Source organism: Littorina saxatilis, linkage group LG17 (genome assembly GCF_037325665.1).
Source record: "Littorina saxatilis isolate snail1 linkage group LG17, US_GU_Lsax_2.0, whole genome shotgun sequence".
Taxonomy (NCBI): Eukaryota; Metazoa; Mollusca; class Gastropoda; order Littorinimorpha; family Littorinidae; genus Littorina; species Littorina saxatilis.
The window spans coordinates 58,470,567-58,493,748 of record NC_090261.1 but is presented as its reverse complement, the minus strand read 5'-3'; the positions used below and the strand labels follow the sequence as shown (position 1 = coordinate 58,493,748).

Sequence of the window (23,182 nt, the reverse complement as noted above, 5' to 3'; positions counted from 1 at the left end):
ACCTGACGACACAGAAAAAACAAAAACAAACTCAATTTTTCTATTTTGTTATTTGTCAAAAATATTGTTTTTATTGGTGTGTGTGTGTGTGTGTGTGTGTGTGTGTGTGTGTGTGTGTGTGTGTGTGTGTGTGTGTGTGTGTGTGTGTGTGTGTGTGTTTTATTCAACATTTATCTCAACTTTCTCAACTTTCACTAAAAGCCGGCTATGACGTCATCAAAGACATTTATTCAAAAAATGAAACAATCGTGTGGGGATATCATACTCAGGAACTCTCATGCAAAGTTTCATGATGATCGGTCCTGTAGTTATCTCTGAATAGCTGCACACACACACACACACACACACACACACACACACACACACACACACACACACACACACACACACACACACACACACACACACACACACACACACACACACACACAACCCTTGTCTCGATTCCCCCTCTATGTTAAAACATTTAGTCAAAACTTGACTAAATGTAAAAACAAGAACTGAACTAAGGGGGCTTAGCTTCCTCACAGGTAACTAGCCTATTAGGAACATGAACACTATATTGGGGTGTGCACGTTAAAGATCCCACGATTGACAAAAGGGTCTTTCCTGGCAAAATTGTATAGGCATAGATAAAAATGTCCACCAAAATACCCGTGAGACTTGGAATAATAGGCCGAGAAAAGTAGGATATGCGCCGAAATGGCTGCGATCTGCTGGCCGATGTGAATGCGTGATGTATTGTGTAAAAAAAAAAAATTCCATCTCACACGGCATAAATAAATCCCTGCGCCTTGAATATGTGCGCGATATAAATTGCACAAAATAGACAAAAAATTAAAAATAAATCCCTGCGCTTAGAACTGTACCCACGGAATACGCGCGATATAAGCCTCATATTGATTGATTGATTGATGTGGTGAAACAGCAACATGTAAACACCTTGCCTTCTTGTAGCACGACAGATTGAGGTCAAGTTTTTCCATGTAATTGACAGATTTCAACTTTCATACAACTAATGGGGGCTCAATAATGTGAAATCATATCTTGTTCCCATCATCGTCACACTCTAAGTTGGGCGGGGACGTAGCTCAGTTGGTAGCGCGCTGACTTTGTAGTCAGTTGGTCGCTATCAGCGTGGGTTCGATCCCCACGTTCGGCGAGAGATTTATTTCTCGGAGTCAACTTTGTGCAGACTCTCTTCGGTGTCCGAACACCCCCGTGTGCACACATGCGCACGAAAAAGATCCCACGTTCACAGCGAAAGTCTCAGGGCTTGGAAAACACGAAGACACGCATGCATCATCTCTCGTCTCTGATTATCATGATCGTATTTCGATACTTTGACGAGACAAACCCAATGCTGGTGTGTCGAAGAAGACAGCCACAGCGGGCTTGTTCGAATCAAAGTATCACACCATATCTTCAGCGTATTACCAATACCTGTCCCAATATAGACCAGTTGGTCTAAGAGGACGTTAAACCCTAATAGTCAGTCACTCTAAGTTCAACACGGATCTGAAGACGGAGAAGAAGATATGCTTATGGCGTTGAGAATATTTTTCTTGATCTGATAAAAGCTTGAATGAAACCCTACCGAGTGTTCGGATATGTCATTAAAAGTTCACGACCAACCGGGTGATAGGCAAAAATAGAAAACAAGAAGAGCAAACGCTCGATCGAGTCACTTTCGCAGTTCTGAATATTATATGAGGCATCAGATGGACAGGAAGAAATTGCTATTCACAACACAATGAGTCACGTTCACATAAAATTTGAGCCCGGTCACTTTTATAGTTTCCGAGAAAAGCCCAACGTTAAGTTGTGTGTTGCCGAACAGAAAAGGCTAGTTATCTCCCTTGTTTTTCTGATAACGTTCGTAAAAGGCTACAGATGTAAATACTTTGATGTAAAGAATAATCCTACAAAGTTTCAATCACATCCGATGAACTTTGTCAAAGATATAAAATGTCTAATTTTTCCTTTGACGCTGACCTGTGACCTTGAAAAAGGTCAAAGGTCAACGAAACCATCGTTAAAGTGTAGAGGTCATTGGAGGTCACGACTAAACAAAATATGAGCCCGATCGCTTTGATAGTTTCCGAGAAAAGTCCAACGTTAAGGTGGTGTCTACGGCCGGCCGGCCGGACAGACTAACACTGACCGATTACATAGAGTCACTTTTTCTCAAGTGACTCAAAAATGATTGCGTGCGTTCGTGTGCGTGCGTGTGCGTTCGTGTGCGTGCGTGCTTTGACTTTAATCTCCCTTGTTAAAAAACACCTTCAACATTTTCTTGCAAAGGCTTTCTTCCTTTCTTTCGTTCCTTCCTGTCTTCGTTCGTTCGTTCGTTCCTTCCTTCCTTTCCTTCTTCCTTTCATTCTCTCTTCTCTTCATCAGTCTTTCTTCACTCTTGTCCTGAACCAGTACAACAAACTGCTAATTATACTGACCTCTCAGCATCGTCCTTGACCATTCCACGGACTCTGACGGACTGTCCAATCTTCAGGCCACCAGGGAATTGACCAGAGAAGGGCACACGCTGAAAATAGAGCAACAGGTCAATTATTAATCCGAAGGAGATAGGCAATCAGAGTTCATGAATAAAGAACAAAGAATCAGAACGCCAGCAAGGACTCTAATCAGAACGCCAGAAGGGTGCATGTGTGTGAGATTATTCATTAGCACAACTATGCATTTGCTAAATATAGGTAACGCCCCCTTGACTGCTTCTTAGTGATTGTATTTCTGGTGTACAGGTTCAGTTTTGTGTGTGTACATCTTGGATTACATAAATGTTAAACCATGAGCACGCTTTACACACACACACACTCACACAGACACACACCACCACCACCATCATTCCCCCTAGCTTCTTTAATTACCAATCCACCCATTCCCTATCTATTACACACACCAGAAATACAGACAGACAGTGAAACTGCCAGACCGACAAAAAGGCAGACAGACAGACAGACAGACAGACAGACAGATACACACACACACACACACACACACACACATCTTTCCAGCTCCCACACTCCCTGAAATCCCTCGAAACCAAACACACACTATCAACCTAGTTCATGTACAAGCGATCACGTTTTCCACCCCCCCTCCCACACACACACACACACACACACATAAATTAAACTCTGCACAAAAATGATTGCACCCATTTACGTACCCCAACTAAAACATTCCTTCCCTTGTCATTTCATTCACATTTTATATGCCATTAAAACAAAAATGGGTGCAATAATTTTTGTGCACAGTTTATATTCACTGACACAGTTGTTCTGCACGAGCGTCTCGTAGTACTCAGCGCCATCTCCCAGCTGCACGAAGCGGACCTCGGAGGAAGGGATGCGGTGGTCGAAGCGCGCGAAGTCGTAGTTGTTCACCAGAATGCGGTAATGGTCTGGCGTCGTCATGATGCGGATTGTGAACTTGCGACCATTGTCGAAGGGGAATCTGAATTGTGTAAAAACAAGACAAAAAGTAAGGTAGAGTGATTCTGTCGCTGTAGGGTAATTCCTTGGGATATCTGCCCGAATTTTCTGGAGAAAGTCACCAAGGACAATAAGATATACCAAATACGAATAGAAATATTCATGTACTATTATTATACCAAACAGTGAGAATTCCTGATATTTTCTAATGCAGCGGGTTTAGTTCCTTTGGGGTCGTCTCGGGGGTAGGGCGAGATGAAATACTACAATCGACCACAGTAAGAGAAAAGAAAATTCTATGTTTGCTCCCTTTATTCCTTAAACTGCACTGAGGGTACAATTTACCCTGGACTTAATTAAGCCTCTAACCTCGACTCCTGCATACAGGCCCATATTTGCCCAGAAGCAAAGACAATAGTGGTTCTAAAGCAAATACTCATTCACTTTCAAATATTCTTACCTGGGAATGTCTCTCTCCTCCCCCTGCCAGGCCCCTTACCTGGGAATGTCTCTCTCCTCCCCCTGCCAGGCCCCTTACCTGGGAATGTCTCTCTCCTCCCCCTGCCAGGCCCCTCCCTGGAAGGAGTTTCTGACCACGGAGTCGCCGTCGTTGTTGCGGGGGTTGAAGTGCAGCGCGATGTCGGCGTCGTCCTCCTCACCGCATTTGAGGTTGATGACGAACTGTGTCTCGTGCTCCAGTACTCTCCCCCTGATCACGATCTGCGAGCCCGGGTTCAGTCCCCCTGGCGTGTGGATCAGGTCGTTGGGTTTCTGCAAAAACACCAGCAGGTCAGAGGGATCAGGGCCGAGGTACACGAGAAAGTTACCAAAGATGTGTTGTGATTTCAACGAATCAGACGCCGCGGTTTGTTCTCTCCCATTTGGGTGGCACCAGCTTGTGGTTCGTTACCTCAGCCCAGGAGCCGGTGTCATGGGCTGAGCTGCACGAGAAAGTTACCCCCCAAACGGGATCCATCCGCGGAGCCGGATTGGTTGAAATCACACACACACACACACACACACATACACACACACACACACACACACACACCTCAGAACTTGAATATATACAACGTTTCTTTCTGCCCAGGTAAGCTGTAACGTTATGCTGAGACTTGAAGCGTACTACACCTACAAAAACGCGGGTCGAAACCACTCAGAAATGAGGATCACATTATATTGTCAAGTGAACTACGTCTTTTATGGTACTTCGATATGCTATAAACAGCACAGTACTTACAACGTTTGTCTTTCTGTACGCCATTTTCTGAAGTTTCAGATCTCACTGTCAAAATCTGAAAAAAGACAAAAGGACAATAAGAACATCTTTCAAGCCGACTGAAGCAAACACACCAGTGACCAGCATTCAAAGGGGACTCAACGCTCGACCAAACACACAGACACGCACGCACAAACATTCAAAGACACATGTACGGATTGCAGACAAATACACGGTAAAAACCACGGACCTGTATTTTTCAGTTCTTGTAAGTCCGTGGTTAAGACGGGTTTGGACGCATACAACGAAACGTTACATGTATCGACTATTCTTCTAACCAAAAATATCAACTGTAGACTATACTTATCACCAACTACAGTTTCGACAATGTGCACAAACGGCAGAAAACAACATTCCTTTTAAGACAAGGAAGAAGACCGTGCAAGGCAAGTTTGCAGATAACCTTACCGGGCCACAAAACACTCGATTTCAGCTCAAAGTTATCCTCACCGGTTCGAGCAGTCACTAATGTCACAGTGTTACCTACCAACTTACCAAGCCTTGCTATGGTCGTGCAGACTGTACACACCCTACCTCAAATACGCCCGATAACAGCCAGCGTACCAGAGTTATGACTGTCCCAAGAATGCATGCAACTTTATAAATGACAACGGCAACAACTTGAACGTGAAAAGGCTTCGCCGAACGGATCTATCTTCAACTCGTCAGGTACAGTCATACAACCGCTCCCTGGGCATCAGACAGATAAGCGTTTTACGTGGTTACTGACTCAGCTACACATGGCCTATCCCCGCTTTTTCGCGCTGGACTTTGGAGCAGAACTAAGATACAAAATAAAAATAAAAACGCACTGACTCCGGCAATGCACCACCTCGCCTCCCCCCTACCCCCAAAAGAAACAAAAAGAAACAAAAAACAGAAACAAACAATTAAATAAACTTCTAACATTTGGTTCTGACGGCACCTCACACAGCAACAATCTGAAATGTCCTTCCGTCTTCCGATAGCATGCATTGTGACCAAGCTGAGTCAGTGTTTGAACTTCAAGGAAGCTAAATTACAAGTGGTTAAAGTCAGGAGATTGACGGAACAATCGTGTTCATAGCTACCTTGTGTTCAGCACCGTCATTTTGACTTTGAAATTCGATTCGTTATTCCGTAAATCTTATTTCATGTGCAAGAAACCTAAGCAAATGATTTATGGATCACTGAAGGATTTACTTTGGGACGCTAAACTCCAATCTTACCGTGGCCTCAGTATATTTCTAAAGTTGCTTATTCGGCGAAAAGCACATGGGACATGTCAGGTGTAGCTGTCGTCGTCGTTTATAACGGCCAACCTGTTGACAATGGCGTTGGTGTGTGTTTACCGGTCACCTTTATCACGGATGTGTCAGCGCAATTGTTTCAGTCGTCTGAGGGCGTGCAGTCTTCAATCCGGTTCAGTCCTGTCACGGTTACAATGTACACTGCGACACTTGACAATGTCATCGTGGCCCACGCAAATGTCTCATGGTCACTACATCCGTGCTGAGTGTGTGTGTGTGTGTGTGTGTGTGTGTGTGTGTGCGTGTCTGTGTGTCTGTGTGTATTAATTTGTGTGTGTGTTTATATATATATGTGTGTGTGTGTGTGTGCGTGCATGCGTGTGTGTGAGTGTGTGTGTGTGTGTGGTGTGTATGTGTGTGTGTGTGAGTGTGTGTGTGTTTGTGTGTGCGTGTGTGCGTGCGTGCGTGCGTGCGTGTGTGTGTGTGTGTGCGCGCGCGTGCGTGCATGTGTGTGTGTGTGTCGGTCTGTTTGTCTGTTGGTTTATCTGTCTGTCTGTCTGTCTCTGTGCCTGTGTGTCTTGCGTGTGTCAATGTGCCGGTGTGCTAATTCATGTCGGTGTAAGTGTGTGAATGTTTTGGGTTTTTTCTGCAGAGGTAGAGAGATAAGGTAGAGAGATAAGAGGAGGTAAATCCATAATCAGGCAAACCAGGACGAAGAAGTAGGAACAAACACACGAGCCGAGATTAAATTCATCTGTCTGAAACGCTTACTTTGAGACTGTCACCCAACACGTCCTTTGAAAATTAAGTACCCTTGCTATGCACCGGCAGAAAACAAGTTACAAGTAGGAATAAAACAAGTCGCGTAAGACGAAATTACAACATTTAGTCAATCTGTCGAGCCCACAGAATAAAACAGTTTCTGAACCCACTGCATTTTTTTTCACCAAGACAAAACAGCTTCGTCAATCCACGCGGCAAAGAAGTCGCTCAATTTTCCCGTGCAACACGAAGTGAAACTGACATGCAAGAATAGCGAAATAGCGTAGTACGCGACTTGTTCTCTCTTCGAATGACCCAACGAATAATAGCGTCAAGATGCCGTTTTTAGACAATACGTTGACATCGTTTTAGGCTAAAGGACAACAGGGCATTACATAAGAAACAAGTCGCGTAAGGCGAAATTACTACATTTAGTCAAGCTGTGGAACTCACAGAATGAAACTGAACGCACTGCATTTTTTCACAATGACCGTAGTCCGCCGCTTGTGCAAAACGGAGTGAAACTGACGAGCCTGTTCAGCGCGGTAGTGGTTTCGCTGTTCTGTACCTCTCTTCGTTTTAACTTTCTGAGCGTCTTTTTAATCCAAAAATATCATATCTATATGTTTTTGGAATCAGGAACCGACAAGGAATAAAATGAAATTGTTTTTCAATCGATTTTGGAAATTTAATTTTGATTATAATTTTTATATTTTCAATTTTCAGAGCTTGTTTTTAATCCAAATATAACATATTTATATGTTTTTGGAATCAGGAAATGATGTAGAATAAGATGAACGTAAATTTGGATCGTTTTATATAAACAAAATTTTTATTAGAATTTTCAGATATTGACCAAAGTCATTGATTAATTTTTAAGCCACCAAGCTGAAATGCAATACCGAAGTCCGGCCTTCGTTGAAGATTCCTTTACACAAATTTCAATCAATTTGATTGAAAAATGGGAGTGTGACAGTTCCGCCTCAACTTTTACAAAAAACGGATATGACGTCATCAAAAGTATTTATCGAAAAAAGGAAAAAAACGTCCGGGGATATCATTCCCAGGAACTCTCATGTCAAATTTCATAAAGATCGGTCCAGTAGTTTGGTCTGAATTGCTCTACACACACACACGCACAGACAGACACACACACATACACCACGACCCTCGTCTCGATTCCCCGTCTATGTTAAAACATTTAGTCAAAACTTGACTTTTGTGAACCTTCGTGGCCCGAAGGAAAAAGCGTCCGACTATGGCCAAGTTGATCCGGGTTCGAGTCCCGGCGGCAACTCCTAACTATTGGGGGGCCCGGGTAGCTCAGGTGGTAGAGCACTGGACTTGTGATCGAAAGGTCGCTGGTTCGAATCCGGGCCGGGACGGACACGGGTCAACTTTATGTGCAGACCCAGAGACGGTATCCATCTCCGACCCCCGTGTCACCAAAATGGCACGTTAAAGATCTTGGTCATTATACCATAAGTGCAGATGGCTGATACCACCTAAACACGCAAACATCAAAAGCCAAAGCCGTGAGGGCGTAAAAACTCGAATCGTATAAACCAATTCATGTCCAATATAGGCAATTAAGACCTGACGGACAATAAGCCCCTTAAAATTTACTTTTTTACTTGACTAAATGTAAAAACAGTGCCGCGTGAGAAACTTTGTGCATTGTTCCAACTTCATGCATGATCCTGGTGAATTAGCCTTCTGCTTCTTCTTCAGCGTCTTTCATGCCGGTGTTGCAACTCCCACGTACACTCATGTTTTTCACGAGTCGATTTTTACGTGTATAGCTGTTTTCCACCGCAATGTAGGCAGTCATACTCAGTTTTCGGGTGATGCATGGTTGGCACTATCGTGTTTCTATAACCTACCGAAATAAAGTACAGGATCTTTTTCCGTTCGTATTTTGGTCTTGCGCACTAGCAGGTCTGCACATAAATTGACTTTGGAGATTGAAAAAATCCCCAAAAGGCGCAGCTGGGATTCGAAGCCCAAACCTTCCACGTGGAAGGCCGACGTCTGAAGCACTCGACAATGCTCCCATTTGATGGACCAACCAATTTGTACTTTTTGATTTCTTTTGTTTTTAATACGGAACTATTCTCTTGGATTTCAGAAGCCAGAATATATTTTATTTTTTCAAATTGCATCTAAAAATGGATTTGTTGTGATGATTTTAAATAGGTAGGGTGCACACACCACTGGGACACGTTTTGTGAAAAAAAAATGGGACCCCACCATTCAAATGTAGAATTGTTAAAACAAAATCATGAAAATTATGAACAAAGTTTATCATATTATTCTGTGTACGAAAAGAAGTTATTTTTCAAAAAAACAACTATGACAATGAAGATAATAGTATGTTGTATGAATGCCAGCATTTCACTGTAACATCAGAGACGGCCCCTTTCAGTTTCAGAGGTGACGAAAGGCACACACGACAACACGTCCTAGTATTTCAACCAGAGACTGTAGAGTACTCTGCAGTCTCTGATTCAACATAGTGTAAAAGGTGCCTATGCGAAAACTACCTTGCTATATCTGATTCAGCGTCTGCAGAAGAGCTGTGCACACAATTATTTATTTACTTAGTACAGTCGTGATCATCTGCTTGCAAGCGAAACTTGTTTTTGAGTTTGCCCCAGATAGAGATAAATTGCACAGGACAGCGGTAGCGAACATATTTCATATTTGACTGTACGACTGATTGCATTTAGTTCCTGATTTTGAAAAGCAAGCTGTTTATAGTCAGTAAGTGTTTCCTTCTCCATTGCCACAATCCTTCCCCTGAACATTGTGTGACATCCCTGATCTGATAGTGTATATAAGTACTACTTCGTGATTATATTAAAGACAAACCCCAGGACTTGCTGGGCTGGGCATGCTTCGTAGGAATGATAATGAATCTATTCAATATCTCGGCAACACACAAAGACTGGTAATCTTCACAATTTGAGTCGTCCGTGAAGAACTGTTGAGCAATCACATTCAAAGTGTCTGAGAGTAGTTATAGTTGTTTGGTATTGTTATTCCCAGCCAAATCACGGAAGTTTATATTGAATTAAAAAAAAAGTAAGTTTGTGGTAAATTGATCGAAACGTAGATATTTTGCTAATTAACAAACATATTTTGTCTCTTGGATTTTATTTGCGTCTCGGGACCAGTGCAATTTTCGCTGTCACTTGTTGTTTGTGCATGGGGATCGAAGCACCTGAAAAGCAAAACTGAGTCTAGTATCTGCCCTTTTGACTTTTTCGAAGTTAGTGTCTGGCTTGTGTGTGTGTGTGTGTGTGTGTGTGTGTGTGTGTGTGTGTGTGTGTGTGTGTGTGTGTGTGTGTGTGTGTGTGTGTGTGTGTGTGTGTGTGTGTGTGTGCATATGCGTGTGTCATATGTGTGCGTGCGCGCGCGCATATGTGTGTGTGTGTGTGTGTGTGTGTGTGTGCGCGTACGTGCGTGCGTGCGTGCATACGTGCGTGCGTGCGCGCGTGTATGTTAAAGTTTAGGATTCAAGGCAAATAAAGATGTTGTAGACACGTGCAGTCTTTCTGTAACAACTAACCCTTATTCAATGAGTAACGGCGCGTTATAATTTTCTTCCTGGCAGAAAGAAGCGTGTCGCTTGCAAAGAGCAGGAGGAAAATCCGTCCAGCATTATCACCCGACACAAGGAAAGAAAGGCGATAATACTATTAATATTTTGTTCTATCGTGTCCAACCTGACACAGATGACAGTCAGAGTGTCAATGATTGACCACCCTATTGCCCTGTATTGCGATACACGCACATTTACACCTTGTACCATGGCTTTTACTTTTTGGGGCCCGGTAGCTCAGTTGGTAGAGCACTGGACTTGTGATCGGAAGGTCGCTAGTTCGAATTCGGGCCGGTGTGACGTTTTCATCTTTCGCCGTGTTGATATTTCGCTTCTCGGCCTCGTTGATCTAGTATAAACTCTACACTGAACAAAAAACACCCTTTGATAGTACTGATGAGCGACCTTGTGTACCTTACATTCATGGGGCCAAATTTGTCCAACCAAATATTATTATTGCAATGTACTATTTTAATGGACAATAAAGTGTTGTAATTGTTATTGTTATTGTTACCCGTACAAAACCAAATATACCGGAAATAGAATAAGTAACCGGTTATTCGTACCGGTTGGTATTTTGTTAGACTCACAATACCGGAAATAGAATAGGTAACCGGTTATACGTACCAGTTGGTATTTTGTTAGGTCCACAATACCGGAAATAGGACAGGCAACCGGTTATATGTACCGGTTGATATTCCGTCAGACAAACAATACCGGAAATAGAACAGACAACCGGCTATAGGTACCGGTTGATATTTCCTAAGAGATCTGTTTATGTTCAATAATTAAAATGTATCCATTTTGACCGGGTAGCGCAACAGTACACTGGTTCCTGTGAGAACCAGGATTATTACCTGTAAAAAGAAACGGGTTTGGAAAACGAAGACAAAATATTGGTTCACGTTCTCCTCACAGGTTCGAACTGGTATAATATTCAGGCATGGGAATTAAAAATTGTAAAAAAGGCTGAAAATTTGTAAATAATAACAAAGTCGACGGCGCGAAGCACCTAGCCTTACTAGGGGGGGGGGGGGGGGGGGGGGTCGGGGGGCATGCCCCCCCGGAATTGTGTTCTCTCCAAAAAACCCAAATGGTGCAATTTGGTGTCATCTTAGCTCCAAGTTTGCCATTTAATTCAGTTTTTAGAACCATTTTTGCCTCCCCCATTTTTTTTTTCGGCGGAAACTTCTGCTTTTTCGGCGGAACAAAAAACCAATTCGGCGGAAATTTGTCTTTCGGCGGACAATTCCCATGCCTGAATATTATATTATATATCATATTCTTTGTGCATTTCCGTTGCGATCAACGGAAACACCCGAATATAACCACGGCAACGAGTATGCCTTCTGAGCGTGTTTTCTCTACTTGTGGGGACATTTTGACAGTTCTGCAATCATTACTGAAGGCAGAACAAGTAGACCGCCTCATTTTTTCCCTCAACAAAAACCATGAAGTAAGCCGGCTGGTGCTATGTATGGCTTCATTGCATTGATGGAAAACTACCCAGCCAAACTGTCATGCTAAACCTCGGCATATCAATGCCGGTGTAACACGACATTTTTACTCCACGAAAAGTTGACTCCAGAGTAACAATCATTTTGTGCGAAATTTTTACTCCGAGTACACTTGTCGTACGAGAAAAGAACTCCCCAAGGAACCAAAAAAATTACTCCCTCCACGAAATATTTACTCCCCAAATGTTTACTTCCAGTAAAAATCTCGTAGGCGAAAATGGTAAAGAGATAGTTCTAATATGTGATCTCGCGCAAACGAATGTCGCGCTACCCCTCCCTCTGCCCCTTCCACCACCAGGACTAACAGGGGACAAGGGAGTTAAAGTTTCGTACACCTGGCGTGGGCAGTAAATTGCTCGTGTTAGGGTGGAGTAATTTATTCGTTATTTATTCGTCAGGGGAGTAACATCTTCGTACGAAATGTTTACTCGGATCACACCTGTCGTGGACAGTAAATTTCTTGTGTTATGAGGGAGTAATTTTTTCGTAAAGGGAGTAAGATTTTCGTACGCAATCTTTACTCCGGAGTAAAAAATTTCGTGGGAGTAATTTTCTCGTGTTACACCGGTACGACCGAAAAAATACCCGAAATAAAAACGGTATAGGAATCCGATAGGCACAAACCTCCACAGTGAATATCGAAGTGGAAAGCTTGAAGTAAACTTTGCTGACTCTACGTGTCTCGGGCTGCTGAAACTGCACCGGTCGATCTTAGAAACGATCCCATGTGTGTCGTTTAGGAAACTAGTCCATCACGAATGGATGTCATTTCGGAGCAAGTACAGTCTTGTCTTTGTCACAATTTGTGCGCTAAAACTGGAACGAAACGAATGTGTTTGAAAATCTAAATAAGTTTTGAATGTGTCCTTTTTGTCTCCCCCTCTCTGTGTGTGTGTGTGTGTGTGTGTGTGTGTGTGTGTGTGTGTGTGTGTGTGTGTGTGTGTGTGTCTCTCTATCTCTCTCTCGCTCGCTATCTCTTTCTCTTTCTCTCTCTCTCTCTCTCTCTCTCTCTCTCTCTCTCTCTCTCTCTTTCTCTCACTCTTGCTGTATGTCTCTGCCAGTATGTTTCTCTATCTCTGTCTCTGTCTGTCTCTCACTGTCTCTCTCTCTTTGTCTCTCTCACCCTCCCCCCCCCCCCCCCCGCCTCTCTCTCTTTCCCTCCCTCTCTCTGTGTCTGTCTGTCTGTCTGTCTGTCTCCCCCATCTCTCTCTGTGAAAAAGTAATGAGTTTTATGTTCTAGTAGATCCCATCAATGGTGAGGGCTGAATGTACAACAAGCATGCATACTTGCTTGTTTTTTACTCTCGCTAATAAAGATTTTGTCTTGTCTGTCTTGTCTTGTCTTGTTTTTTCTCTTGTTCTTTTATCTTTCTCTCTCTTTCTCTCTTTCGCGTTGTAAAGTAAACTTCATATGTTTGCTTGAACTTTCAATTAGTGTAAAAAAAAAACCAAACAAACACAAGTGCACGTGTTTTTTTTTTTTTTTTTTTTTAACTGTTCTTTTCTTTCTTCTTCAAATGACCTGAAAAATACCAGCATAAGCGGTAGAAGAGGCCCGAGATGGTTGTTTTTCAGTCTGAGTACAAGAGGACTTTAAGGCTGTCTTCTTGAAATGACATCTTGACAAATGATGCTGTTGTTATGACCTCGTTTTACGCGGAAGGAGAACAGGGCATTACATGAGAAAACGTTTTTACTTTCTTTCTCACATAATTAATGAGTTTTCTGTTCTTGTTAACCCTATTAAGGGCGAGGGCTGGATGTCATGTATACTTTGATATCTTTTACCCGCGTTATCAAATATGTTGTCTTGCCTTGTCTGGCATGTTTTGTCTCTCTCTCTCCCTCTCTCTTTCCTTCGTCAGTCTGTCTGTCCCTATTAATCATTTAGCAGGATGTCCTATTAACGGCTCTTTTAATGCTTAGGGTTTTAATGCTGTGCGTCATTTGTGATGTTGTCAATGCGAGACTCTGGAATGTCAACAAAAAAACCAAAAAACAAAAACAAAAAAACCCCGTCGTGTACAGTACGCGCTCTCAAAAAGAAAAAGAAAACAAAGTACAAAGTATATACCACAGCATGCCATCATGTTTAGAATGTTTAGAAACTATTCGTACATCAATCAATCAATCAATATGAGGCTTATATCGCGCGTATTCCGTGGGTACAGTTCTAAGCGCAGGGATTTATTTATTGTTTTTATTTTTATGCAATTTATATCGCGCACATATTCAAGGCGCAGGGATTTATTTATGCCGTGTGAGATGGACTATTTTTACACAATACATCACGCATTCACATCGGCCAGCAGATCGCAGCCATTTCGGCGCATATCCTAATTTTCACGGCCTATTATTCCAAGTCACACGGGTATTTTGGTGGACATTTTTATCTATGCCTATACAATTTTGCCAGGAAAGACCCTTTTGTCAATCGTGGGATCTTTAACGTGCACACCCCAATGTAGTGTACACGAAGGGACCTCGGTTTTTCGTCTCATCCGAAAGACTAGCACTTGAGCCCACCACCTAGGTTAGGAAAGGGGGGAGAAAATTGCTAACGCCCTGACCCAGGGTCCAACTCGCAACCTCTCGCTTCCGAGCGCAAGTGCGTTACCACTCGGCCACCCAGCATACGAATAACATCTTCAAAGTAGAGATTTTTCACATGGTAACCACAGCATGCTGTTATGTGTGGAATGTGCATTATGCTCGCTAATTAAGGCGCAAGGTGCATTCAATCACGCTTACATGCACATAATAATTATTCCAAGACAGGTGCTTCCTTAACCAAATCTCTTGTGTGTTTAGAATCCCTGCATGGTGTGTGCAGAATCGATTCGTTACGTTTGATAAAGTGCAAAGTCTCCGCAAATTATCATAACTATTCCATGTCAAGTGTGTCTTGAAGCAAATCTATGTGGTGTCAAAGTTTAATTCGTCGCAATATGCTTATACGGTATTTGAACATTTATTTTTGCAAATTCTCCGCAAACCGAAACTGATCCCATATTGGTTGACACTGTACTGGCATTTTGACCCAAATGCTGATCACAGTTCACCCTTTGTCTATAACGATGAGAACAAGCCTGGAATACTTCTTTAAAACCTGCCTGTTTTTGCTACTGGAAAAGTCGACAGAATTAAACTTATGCTGAACAACATTTTTTTTGTTTGTTTATTTGTTGCTTAACGTCCAGCCGACTACGCAGAGCCATATCAGGACGAGGAAGGGGGGGATGAAGGGGGCCACTTGTCAAGCGATTCCTGTTTACAAATGCACTAACCCATTACTTGTGTCCCAGGAGGCTTTAGTAAAACTAAATTAATACCTACTGGAAGATTACCAGTTTCCAGTATGTTAAAATAGGCTTAACCTATCTACTGCTGGACTTACATCAGAACACTAACAGATTAAACTATACATGAATCGCGAGACAAGCGGCAAGAGAAGAGATTTTTGGAAAAAATACAGGTGAATGAGCAAGAAGGCAGAAAAAAGAAAAGAATTCATGAAGAAAAAGAGAGCATGACAGGAAAGAGGAACCAAAAATCTACCTAACAGCAAACTAGAAAGCTCCTGCGGTTCCAAAAACAGGAGGGGCCTTTAATTTCATAACCGCAGTGCCCCACTGCGGGAGCTGAACAACATCTCCATTCAGTTTTCTTATTTCAACTTTGAGACATACAGTGGTACCTGTGATCTGATGACACACCAGGGACCAGCCAAGCGTACGTGTACCCATATAAAGGTGTCCTTTAAAAGCAGGGAAGGTTTAGTTAGGTTAATAGGGAAAGGGACAGCGGAAGACGTTCATTCCTCGGAGTTGTCCTCTAATCGGAGGGACCGCATATCGCAGGTACATCTGTCTTCAAAAGTGTTGTCATGGTAGGGGTAGACAACATGCATGATCAATAAGAGGGTGGATTCTGCTACATCAGAGCGTACCGAATATAAAGACAGAATACAAGTACGAATCATTAAGACAATGCCGTGTCTAAAATACAGCGCAGCACAGTTTCCGGTTAAACATAAGCGTGACCCACATTTCTTTGAAGTCATCGAAATAGGACTCGCGCGTGTCTGAGAACAATGTTCTTTCCATTTTTCCTGACGTCAAACGCACTTTTTATCTATTTGTTTGTTAGTTATTTTTTCTTCGTGTAATTAACTTGGTAACGAATGTAACTGTTTACGCCTAGATCGTGATACGACCTCAATGGCTGTTTTCGATTGTTGTACGTTGTTAAAAGTGTGACTGCAAAGAAACAAAGAAACAAAGAAACACTCAAAGAAAGAAAGAAAGAAAGAGAAAGAAAGAAAGAAAGAAAGAAAGAAAGAAAGAAAGCAACAAACGAACAAAAAACAAACAAACAAACACACTTTCATGACCACATTCATTATCATCGCAATCAACGTCAGTATACGTCACGTCACATGGTGACCAACATAAATTTGACACAGACTGTCGAGAACTGTGTCAAATGTCACTTTTTGGTCAAGAATACAAATAACATTTATGTATGGATCTATTATATAATTAGCTAAAATTCTTTTTTTGTGTTTGTGTACGGGCCTTGTTCAGCCGCCTAAACGAGTTTTAGTCGGACACTGACGTCACATGGCTCAAGAAAAGGAAATCCGATGTGCAATGGACACTTCGATTTTTTAATTTTTTTTGTTAAAGAAGGCTTGTAATAAATAAAATAATTGAAAGTACTGCCTACGTCACGTTTCACTGTTCCTGTCGCGCGAAAATCGAATAACAGTGATGTTGTTGACGAGTTTATAAACATACATACAACATGAAATGCGCATTTGTGAGACCCTGAAAATATATTGCATTGCTCAAAATAAAAATAATTATACTTCACAGCCTTAAATACCGTTTTAGTGCAAAAGACCATAGCAACCCCAAATGAGCTCATAGCCCCATACAGACAGATGACGCATGTTCACAGCAACCGTGACAATGCTAGGCCTTTTTGTTAACGCTTTGGTCTCCAACCCGATACCTGTGTCGATGTCACTTCCAAACACCGAACGGAAATAACTTCGCATCTTCATTAACATGATGATGACGCACAACTCATTTATGATTTCCTGGCTTGTTAATTTGCATAACTCCACACAAAAGTATTGGTCTGTTATTCCAAGATATTGTCTGGCATGTCTGGGCATTGGTTTATCGTGCTTTGACTCGAATGCATCTTCGAAAACGATGAATGGCCTCAATAGTTGCAGATCATTGTTTTGGAAACAAGTGTTATTAACTTGGCTTGACAATAAAAGTGTTTTCTGTGAAAAGTATAATTTTGAACCAGTACATTTGAAGGACCAATGCATTTGGAACAATATGAATATTCAATTTAAACATAAATGCCTATTTTTTAAAGATTTTATAAAACATAATATCTCATTTGTAAAGGATGTCATGAATGAAAATGGTATTATTATTTCTTTTGAAGATTTATGTGAAAAAGTGGGTTATACACCATCGAGACAGTTTGAATATAATGCATTATGCACAGCACTTAAATCCAGACGCACAGACACATTACCATATCAATATTTTACATTGCAGGATTTCATTATTAATGGTGGAAAAATAACAGCAAAGTTTATTAGAGCATGTTTAGTTGATCTTGATGTCCAGATTCTGAGTGCCTGTGATTTTTGGAAACGAAAACATAATGTAGATTTGGATAAAAGAAACTGGTTATTGGCTGTTAACAGCACAAAAGAAGAAAGATTACGTCTGCTGCACTGGAAATTATTACATAGAATATATCCAACCAATATTTTATTAAACAAAATGGGATTACGAACATCGAATAAATGTGAATTTTGTAATGAATTAGACACTCTTGAACATTTCTTTTTTAGTTGCCAAGAGGTGATGAAGGGTTGGAAAATATGTAAAGATTTTGTTTATAAGAAAATACATGTTGCCATTATTTTGAATGAAGAAAATGTATTTTTGGGTTATTTTAGGGAAAGTTTGAAAAATGATTATATTTATTTTGTGAATTATTGTATTTTAATCACCAAAATGACCATTGGAAAATTTAAATATGGGAAAAAGTTAGATTTGGGTGTATTATTGGAAACTGAGCTGAACATTAGGAATAAATTTATGTTATGATTATTTTTATTTATTTACTTAAACATATTAGTTTACTGATAAAGTTTGTTGATTTAAAAATATACATATTTGACTGAGAAAAGAAAAGACCTATGAAGAAGGTTTGCTCCAAGCCACACACGAAAAAAAAAATAATAAAAAAAAAGATAAAAAAAAAAATAAGGCAAAAAATAATTGTAGTAGCAAACCTGCATGCAACTGAGGTAAAAATTAAAAAAAAAAACAAAAAAAAAAAACAACATGATGATGACGCATTTCCGCGGAAACAAAAGTGAACATTGACACGTCACTGAAGTCAATAACGTTGGCTGTTTCCTACCTTAGCGCGCTGGCTTAGACACGCCAGAGATCAAAACTTGTTTTCAGCGAAGCAAGAAAAATCAATGCATGGAGTCAGCAACCGAGATCTCGAGTTACTTATCCTCAACGGTGCTTGACTAAAGAAACAGGAAGAGAAGTACTTTTGTCGATACTTTCACCTGCTGTGGTTAAAGGCAGAGTAAGCCTCCCGTAAACCATCACAGATACGGTCAGGCTTTTACACACAGTACAAACACCATTTCATTTAAACACTCACCAATTGAGAACATCCTAGGTGCCCTCCGTAAAGAGCGAACAATTTTCAAAGAATTTATTTTTGCGTGGTTTATCTTACCCCTGAGCCATCGTGAACCCGTGTGATCCAGTTTTCCCTTTTCACAATGCAGTCGTCATAGTTAGTCGTTTGAATGCGACTCGACGTGAGCTTATCTACAATAGCACGTTTTTTTTTATGCACGAAACAACGGCTGTGGTTCACAAGAACTCTAGCGATGGCTTTTGACTGTTGAGAGGAACGGCGATTTGCACTGATAAACCGGCCGTCGTCTGCTACGACCCTTGCGTGACCCTGCTTCCGGGCTTTTCTTTTTTTAAACTTTCACAACTTCGAATTGTTCTGATCTTGTCTTGATGAAAAACGAATTCTTTTATGATTAAAGAATGTTTGTGTAACAAGCTGTCAATTTATTATTTAGATTTTAAAAGTTAGGTCTAGCGCAAAAACGAGGCGCCGTTGTTGTTAACGGAACAAGTCTACGAAAATAAATTCTTTGAAAATGTCTCACGCTCGACAGAAAGCAGCCAGGATGTTCCCGTTCGGTGAGCGTTCAAATGGAAGTATGCTTGTACTGTATTTAGACGCTCGGGGAGCTCTGTGATGGTTTACGGGAGGCTTACTGTGCCTTTAAGGGTTGTCTTTCAGTAACACGATCTTCGTTCTGCATACATGAGTTTTTTTGCTGTGCGTCTCTACTAAGATAGCCGTACTGACGTCATAGCGTGGGTTGAGGTTTGACGTCACCAACACCAAACTGAGCTCTGTCACGAGAGACTCATGACAGAAAGAGAGTGTTGTGGCATCGGAAAGTGTAATATTAGCTCGTATAATTTATTATCCTGTCTTAGCGCGAGGCATCCTGAACTCAGGTCAAAATGAGTTCCTTCCCTTCGGGTCTCATTTTTCCTGACAGGATGCCTTTGTTTTCCTTCTCTGGAGAGGAAATCGTTTTTTTTTAATGTTTTTTTTAATTTTTTTAATTTAAATTTTTTTTTTTTTTTAAATATTTTTTTTTAACATATTTAGACCTTTTCGTAATGTGTTATTGATATAAGCAGATTCGCGATCGTCGATAATGAATTTTCATGGTGTTGTGTAATTTTTAAATTATAAAGGAATTGTTATGTAAGACAGTTTCAAGCGAGCTATCTTTCGCGGATGTATTTACTGTGCAAACTACTCTAAATATGGCAAAATGGCTACGGAGCGGACGATACTTTTTCCGTAACCAGTTGGGAGTGATGCAACAATATCACTGTCTCCTTCCCACAGCAGTCTCAAAATGTCGACTTGTTTTGACCTTAGAACGATGTCTTTATCAAAACTGTGAAGAACAAAACGGAAATCACTGTCGAAGTCGGCCAACCTGCAATCACTTTCGTCTTTCGTCTATTCTCTGAAACATTAGCGAAAAACATATGGGAGATAACTCTGTATTCTTGTTTTGATAGATTCTGGCCTTTACTCCGCGTAGTCATTATCCATCCTGTCAGAGAGACATGAGCGATAGCGTGGACCGATGATTATCAGAATGAGCGAGAGGTTTCAGGCTTGGTAAAAGCCCAGCGTCAGTTTACCGAAAGAATGGAAACAATTTCTTGTCTCTAAACGTTCTAGAGTTATCCCGTTTACTGAATAAGGTCGGAGGATTAAAGGGTGTGATGTCACCAGATGCTCACATGTCAGTCTGGTAACTGGATGAGAAGCAAATAGCCCTCGATTTTGTTTTTAAGTCTAAAATGGGGTAAAATAATTCAGAGAGAGAGAGAGAGAGAGAGAGAGAGAGAGAGAGAGAGAGAGAGAGAGAGAGAGAGAGAGAGAGAGAGAGAGAGAGAGAGAGAGAGAGAGAGAGAGAGAGAGAGCGAGAGAGAGAGAAAGAGAGCAGACATTATAATGTTTCTGTCACAATTTCTAATGTCATATATCAAATATGTTTACACGTGTATAATTATGATTCTTTCCCCTCTTTAAAAAACAAAACACCCTTGTTAATAAACTTTATCCTGACTAAAATAAATGCGCGAGATTCATCGGAAGAAAGTGTGCGTAGATAAAAGAGTGTAAATCTAAACAGGGAGCAAGAAAATCCAAATTTAGGCTCTTCCTCGTCCAATGTCATTCTCAGGCAGGAAATAGTAGCTATACTAATATCCATATGCAGTAGGTGTCACGAGAGTAAAGTCGGCCACAAACACGCGCATGCACACATGAGTGGTTGGTTGGTTCCTTGGTTGTTGTTGTTTTTAATGTCCCCGCAACCTTTATCGCTATCCAGAATCCATGCAAGTTTGTTTCCTTCCTCAGTTTACATGGTGGTCTTTGTTTTTAAAACTAGCTCCCTGAAGGTCTATCAGGGTAAAAATGAATAGTAGATTCTAAAAAGCTCATGCCTTTTCCCACTTGTTACTTTAATTAAAGGCACAGTAAGCCTCCCGTAAACCATCACAGATACGGTCAGGCATTTACACACAGTACAAACACCCTTTCATTTAAACACTCACCGATTGAGAACATCCTAGGTGCCCTCCGTAAAGAGCGAAAAATTTTCAAAGAATTTATTTTTGCGTGGTTTATCTTTCCCCTGAGCCATCGTGAACCCGACGTGTGATCCAGTTTCCCTTTTTCACAATGTAGTCGTCAGGTAGTCATTTGAACGCGACTCGATGTGAGCTTATCTACAATAGCACGTTTTTATGCACGAAACAAACGGCTGTGGTTCACAAGAACTCTAGCGATGGCTTTTGACTGTTGAGAGGAACGGCGATATGCATAAACCGTCGTCTGCTACGACCCTTGCGTGACCCTGCTTCCGGGCTTTTCTTTTTACAAACTTTCACAACTTCGAATTGTGCTGATCTTGTCTTGATGAAAAAAGAATTCTTTTATGATTAAAGAATGTTTGTGTAACAAGCTGTCAATTTATTATTTAGATTTTAAAAGTTAGGTCTAGCGCAAAAACGCACCACGGTCCAAAAACATTCTGATAATCATCGATCCACGGCTATGGCCAGTTTACATCGATAGAATAAGACCCGAAGGGAAGTAACTCATTTTTGATCTGAGTTCAGGATGGGTCCAAAAAGTGTTCGAGACAATCTGCAAAATTAATTCTTTAAAAATTGCTCGCTCTGTACGTAGGGCACCCAGGATGTTCCCGTTCGGTGAGCGTTCAAATGGAAGGGTGTTTGTACTGTGTGTAAAAGCCTGACAGTATCTGTGATGGTTTACGGGAGGCTTACTGTCCGGGCGTGATTTCCGGTATTGAATATTCATAAGAGCACCAAAACGAGGCGCCATTGTTGTAGAGGAACAAGTCCACGAAAATAAATTCTTTGAAAATGTCTCACGCTCGACAGAAAGCAGCCAGGATGGTCCCGTTCGGTGAGCGTTCAAATGGAAGTATGCTTGTACTGTATGTAGACGCTCGGGGAGCTCTGTGATGGTTTACGCGAGGCTTACTGTGCCTTTAAATCTGGTTAAAATGCCGATGTACATCCTTGTACGAGGTGTTAGTTAGTTAGTTGTTGCTTTTTGGGTCCAGCGGACCATATAGGCCAAATCAGGACCCCCGTACGAGGTGTTAGTTAGTTAGTTAGTTGTTGCTTTTTGGGTCCAGCGGACCATATAGGCCAAATCAGGACCCCCGTACGAGGTGTTAGTTAGTTAGTTGTTGCTTTTTGTGTCCAGCGGACCAAAAAGACCAAATCAGGACCCCCGTACGAGGTGTTAGTTAGTTAGTTGTTGCTTTTTGGGTCCAGCGGACCATATAGGCCAAATCAGGACCCCCGTATGAGGTGTGTGAGAGCACCACCGTGCGGAGGAGTTCTCCGGGCATCGCAGCAAAAAGAAAGAGGGACATTTTTCTCGGACTCTCGAGGCAGATGCCAGACGGCAGAACTTTGTTTCTAGAATGATGTAGGCTACTTTAAAATGCTAACGGTCTTGTCCACGGGGCCTGTCCGAATCACGTGAGTGGTAGCACGAGTGGTAGCACGAGTTGGTCAAGTGTTGAAATAGCAAAACTTGTCACGGACAACCCGTGACGGAGCAGATCCTTGAAATACTCCCATGTTGCTTACAGTGATGATTCATTGAATGGATGAGTGTGACCCTTATTAGCCACTTCTTAATTAAGAGTTGCTAACTGTGTTACAGTCCAGATCACTTGATTGCGTAGACACCAAGAATGGTGTGCACGAGAAAGTCACCAACCGAGTGGGAGCCGGTCGCGCGGTCGGATTGGTTGAAATCACAAACAAACTTCAATTTCAACCAATCCGACCCCGGCGCTGGCTCCCAGCCGGTTGATAACTTTCTCGTGCACATTCGCCCAGGACAGTTACGAAGTTCCGGTATCTCTCTGCGCCGGAGACGGATTTTAGAATGAGTTGTTAACGAAACAAAACGTTTTGGAGAAAGTTCTATGACTCTATGTAGTGCCTAAGTATTATGTTACAGGGCTGGACCAAGTTCGTTTGAGGGGGGGGTGTTGTGTTCCAACTGGGGTCCAGGGACCGCCGAGGCCCCGGTGGGGTGCAGGGGCAACGCCCCTTTGGGGGGTCTGGGGGGGCAAAGCCTCCCAGAAGCCGAGAAAA

The 23,182-nt window shown here is 41.7% G+C and overlaps 1 protein-coding gene across 5 annotated transcripts in view; it reads right to left on the bottom strand.

The window, feature by feature from the left end:
• The window catches only part of LOC138951828 (uncharacterized), a 37,090-nt gene that overhangs the window by 9,652 nt on the left and 4,256 nt on the right, over window positions 1-23,182 (bottom strand). The window contains exons 1-6 of one of the 5 annotated variants that reach the window (XM_070323382.1): window positions 5,227-5,326; window positions 4,693-4,747; window positions 3,991-4,223; window positions 3,291-3,474; window positions 2,454-2,542; window positions 1-2 (exon numbers count right to left, since the gene is read on the bottom strand). The exon at window positions 1-2 is cut by the window's left edge and continues 203 nt beyond it. In XM_070323382.1, the coding sequence (XP_070179483.1) occupies window positions 1-2; window positions 2,454-2,542; window positions 3,291-3,474; window positions 3,991-4,223; window positions 4,693-4,716 (532 nt within the window). In that variant the 5' untranslated portion in view covers window positions 4,717-4,747; window positions 5,227-5,326. Of the gene's footprint in view, window positions 3-2,453; window positions 2,543-3,290; window positions 3,475-3,990; window positions 4,224-4,692; window positions 4,748-4,921; window positions 5,065-5,139; window positions 5,327-23,182 lie in introns of those variants that run through there. The other 4 variants (XM_070323384.1, XM_070323383.1, XM_070323385.1 and 1 more) reach the window with 4 other exon arrangements.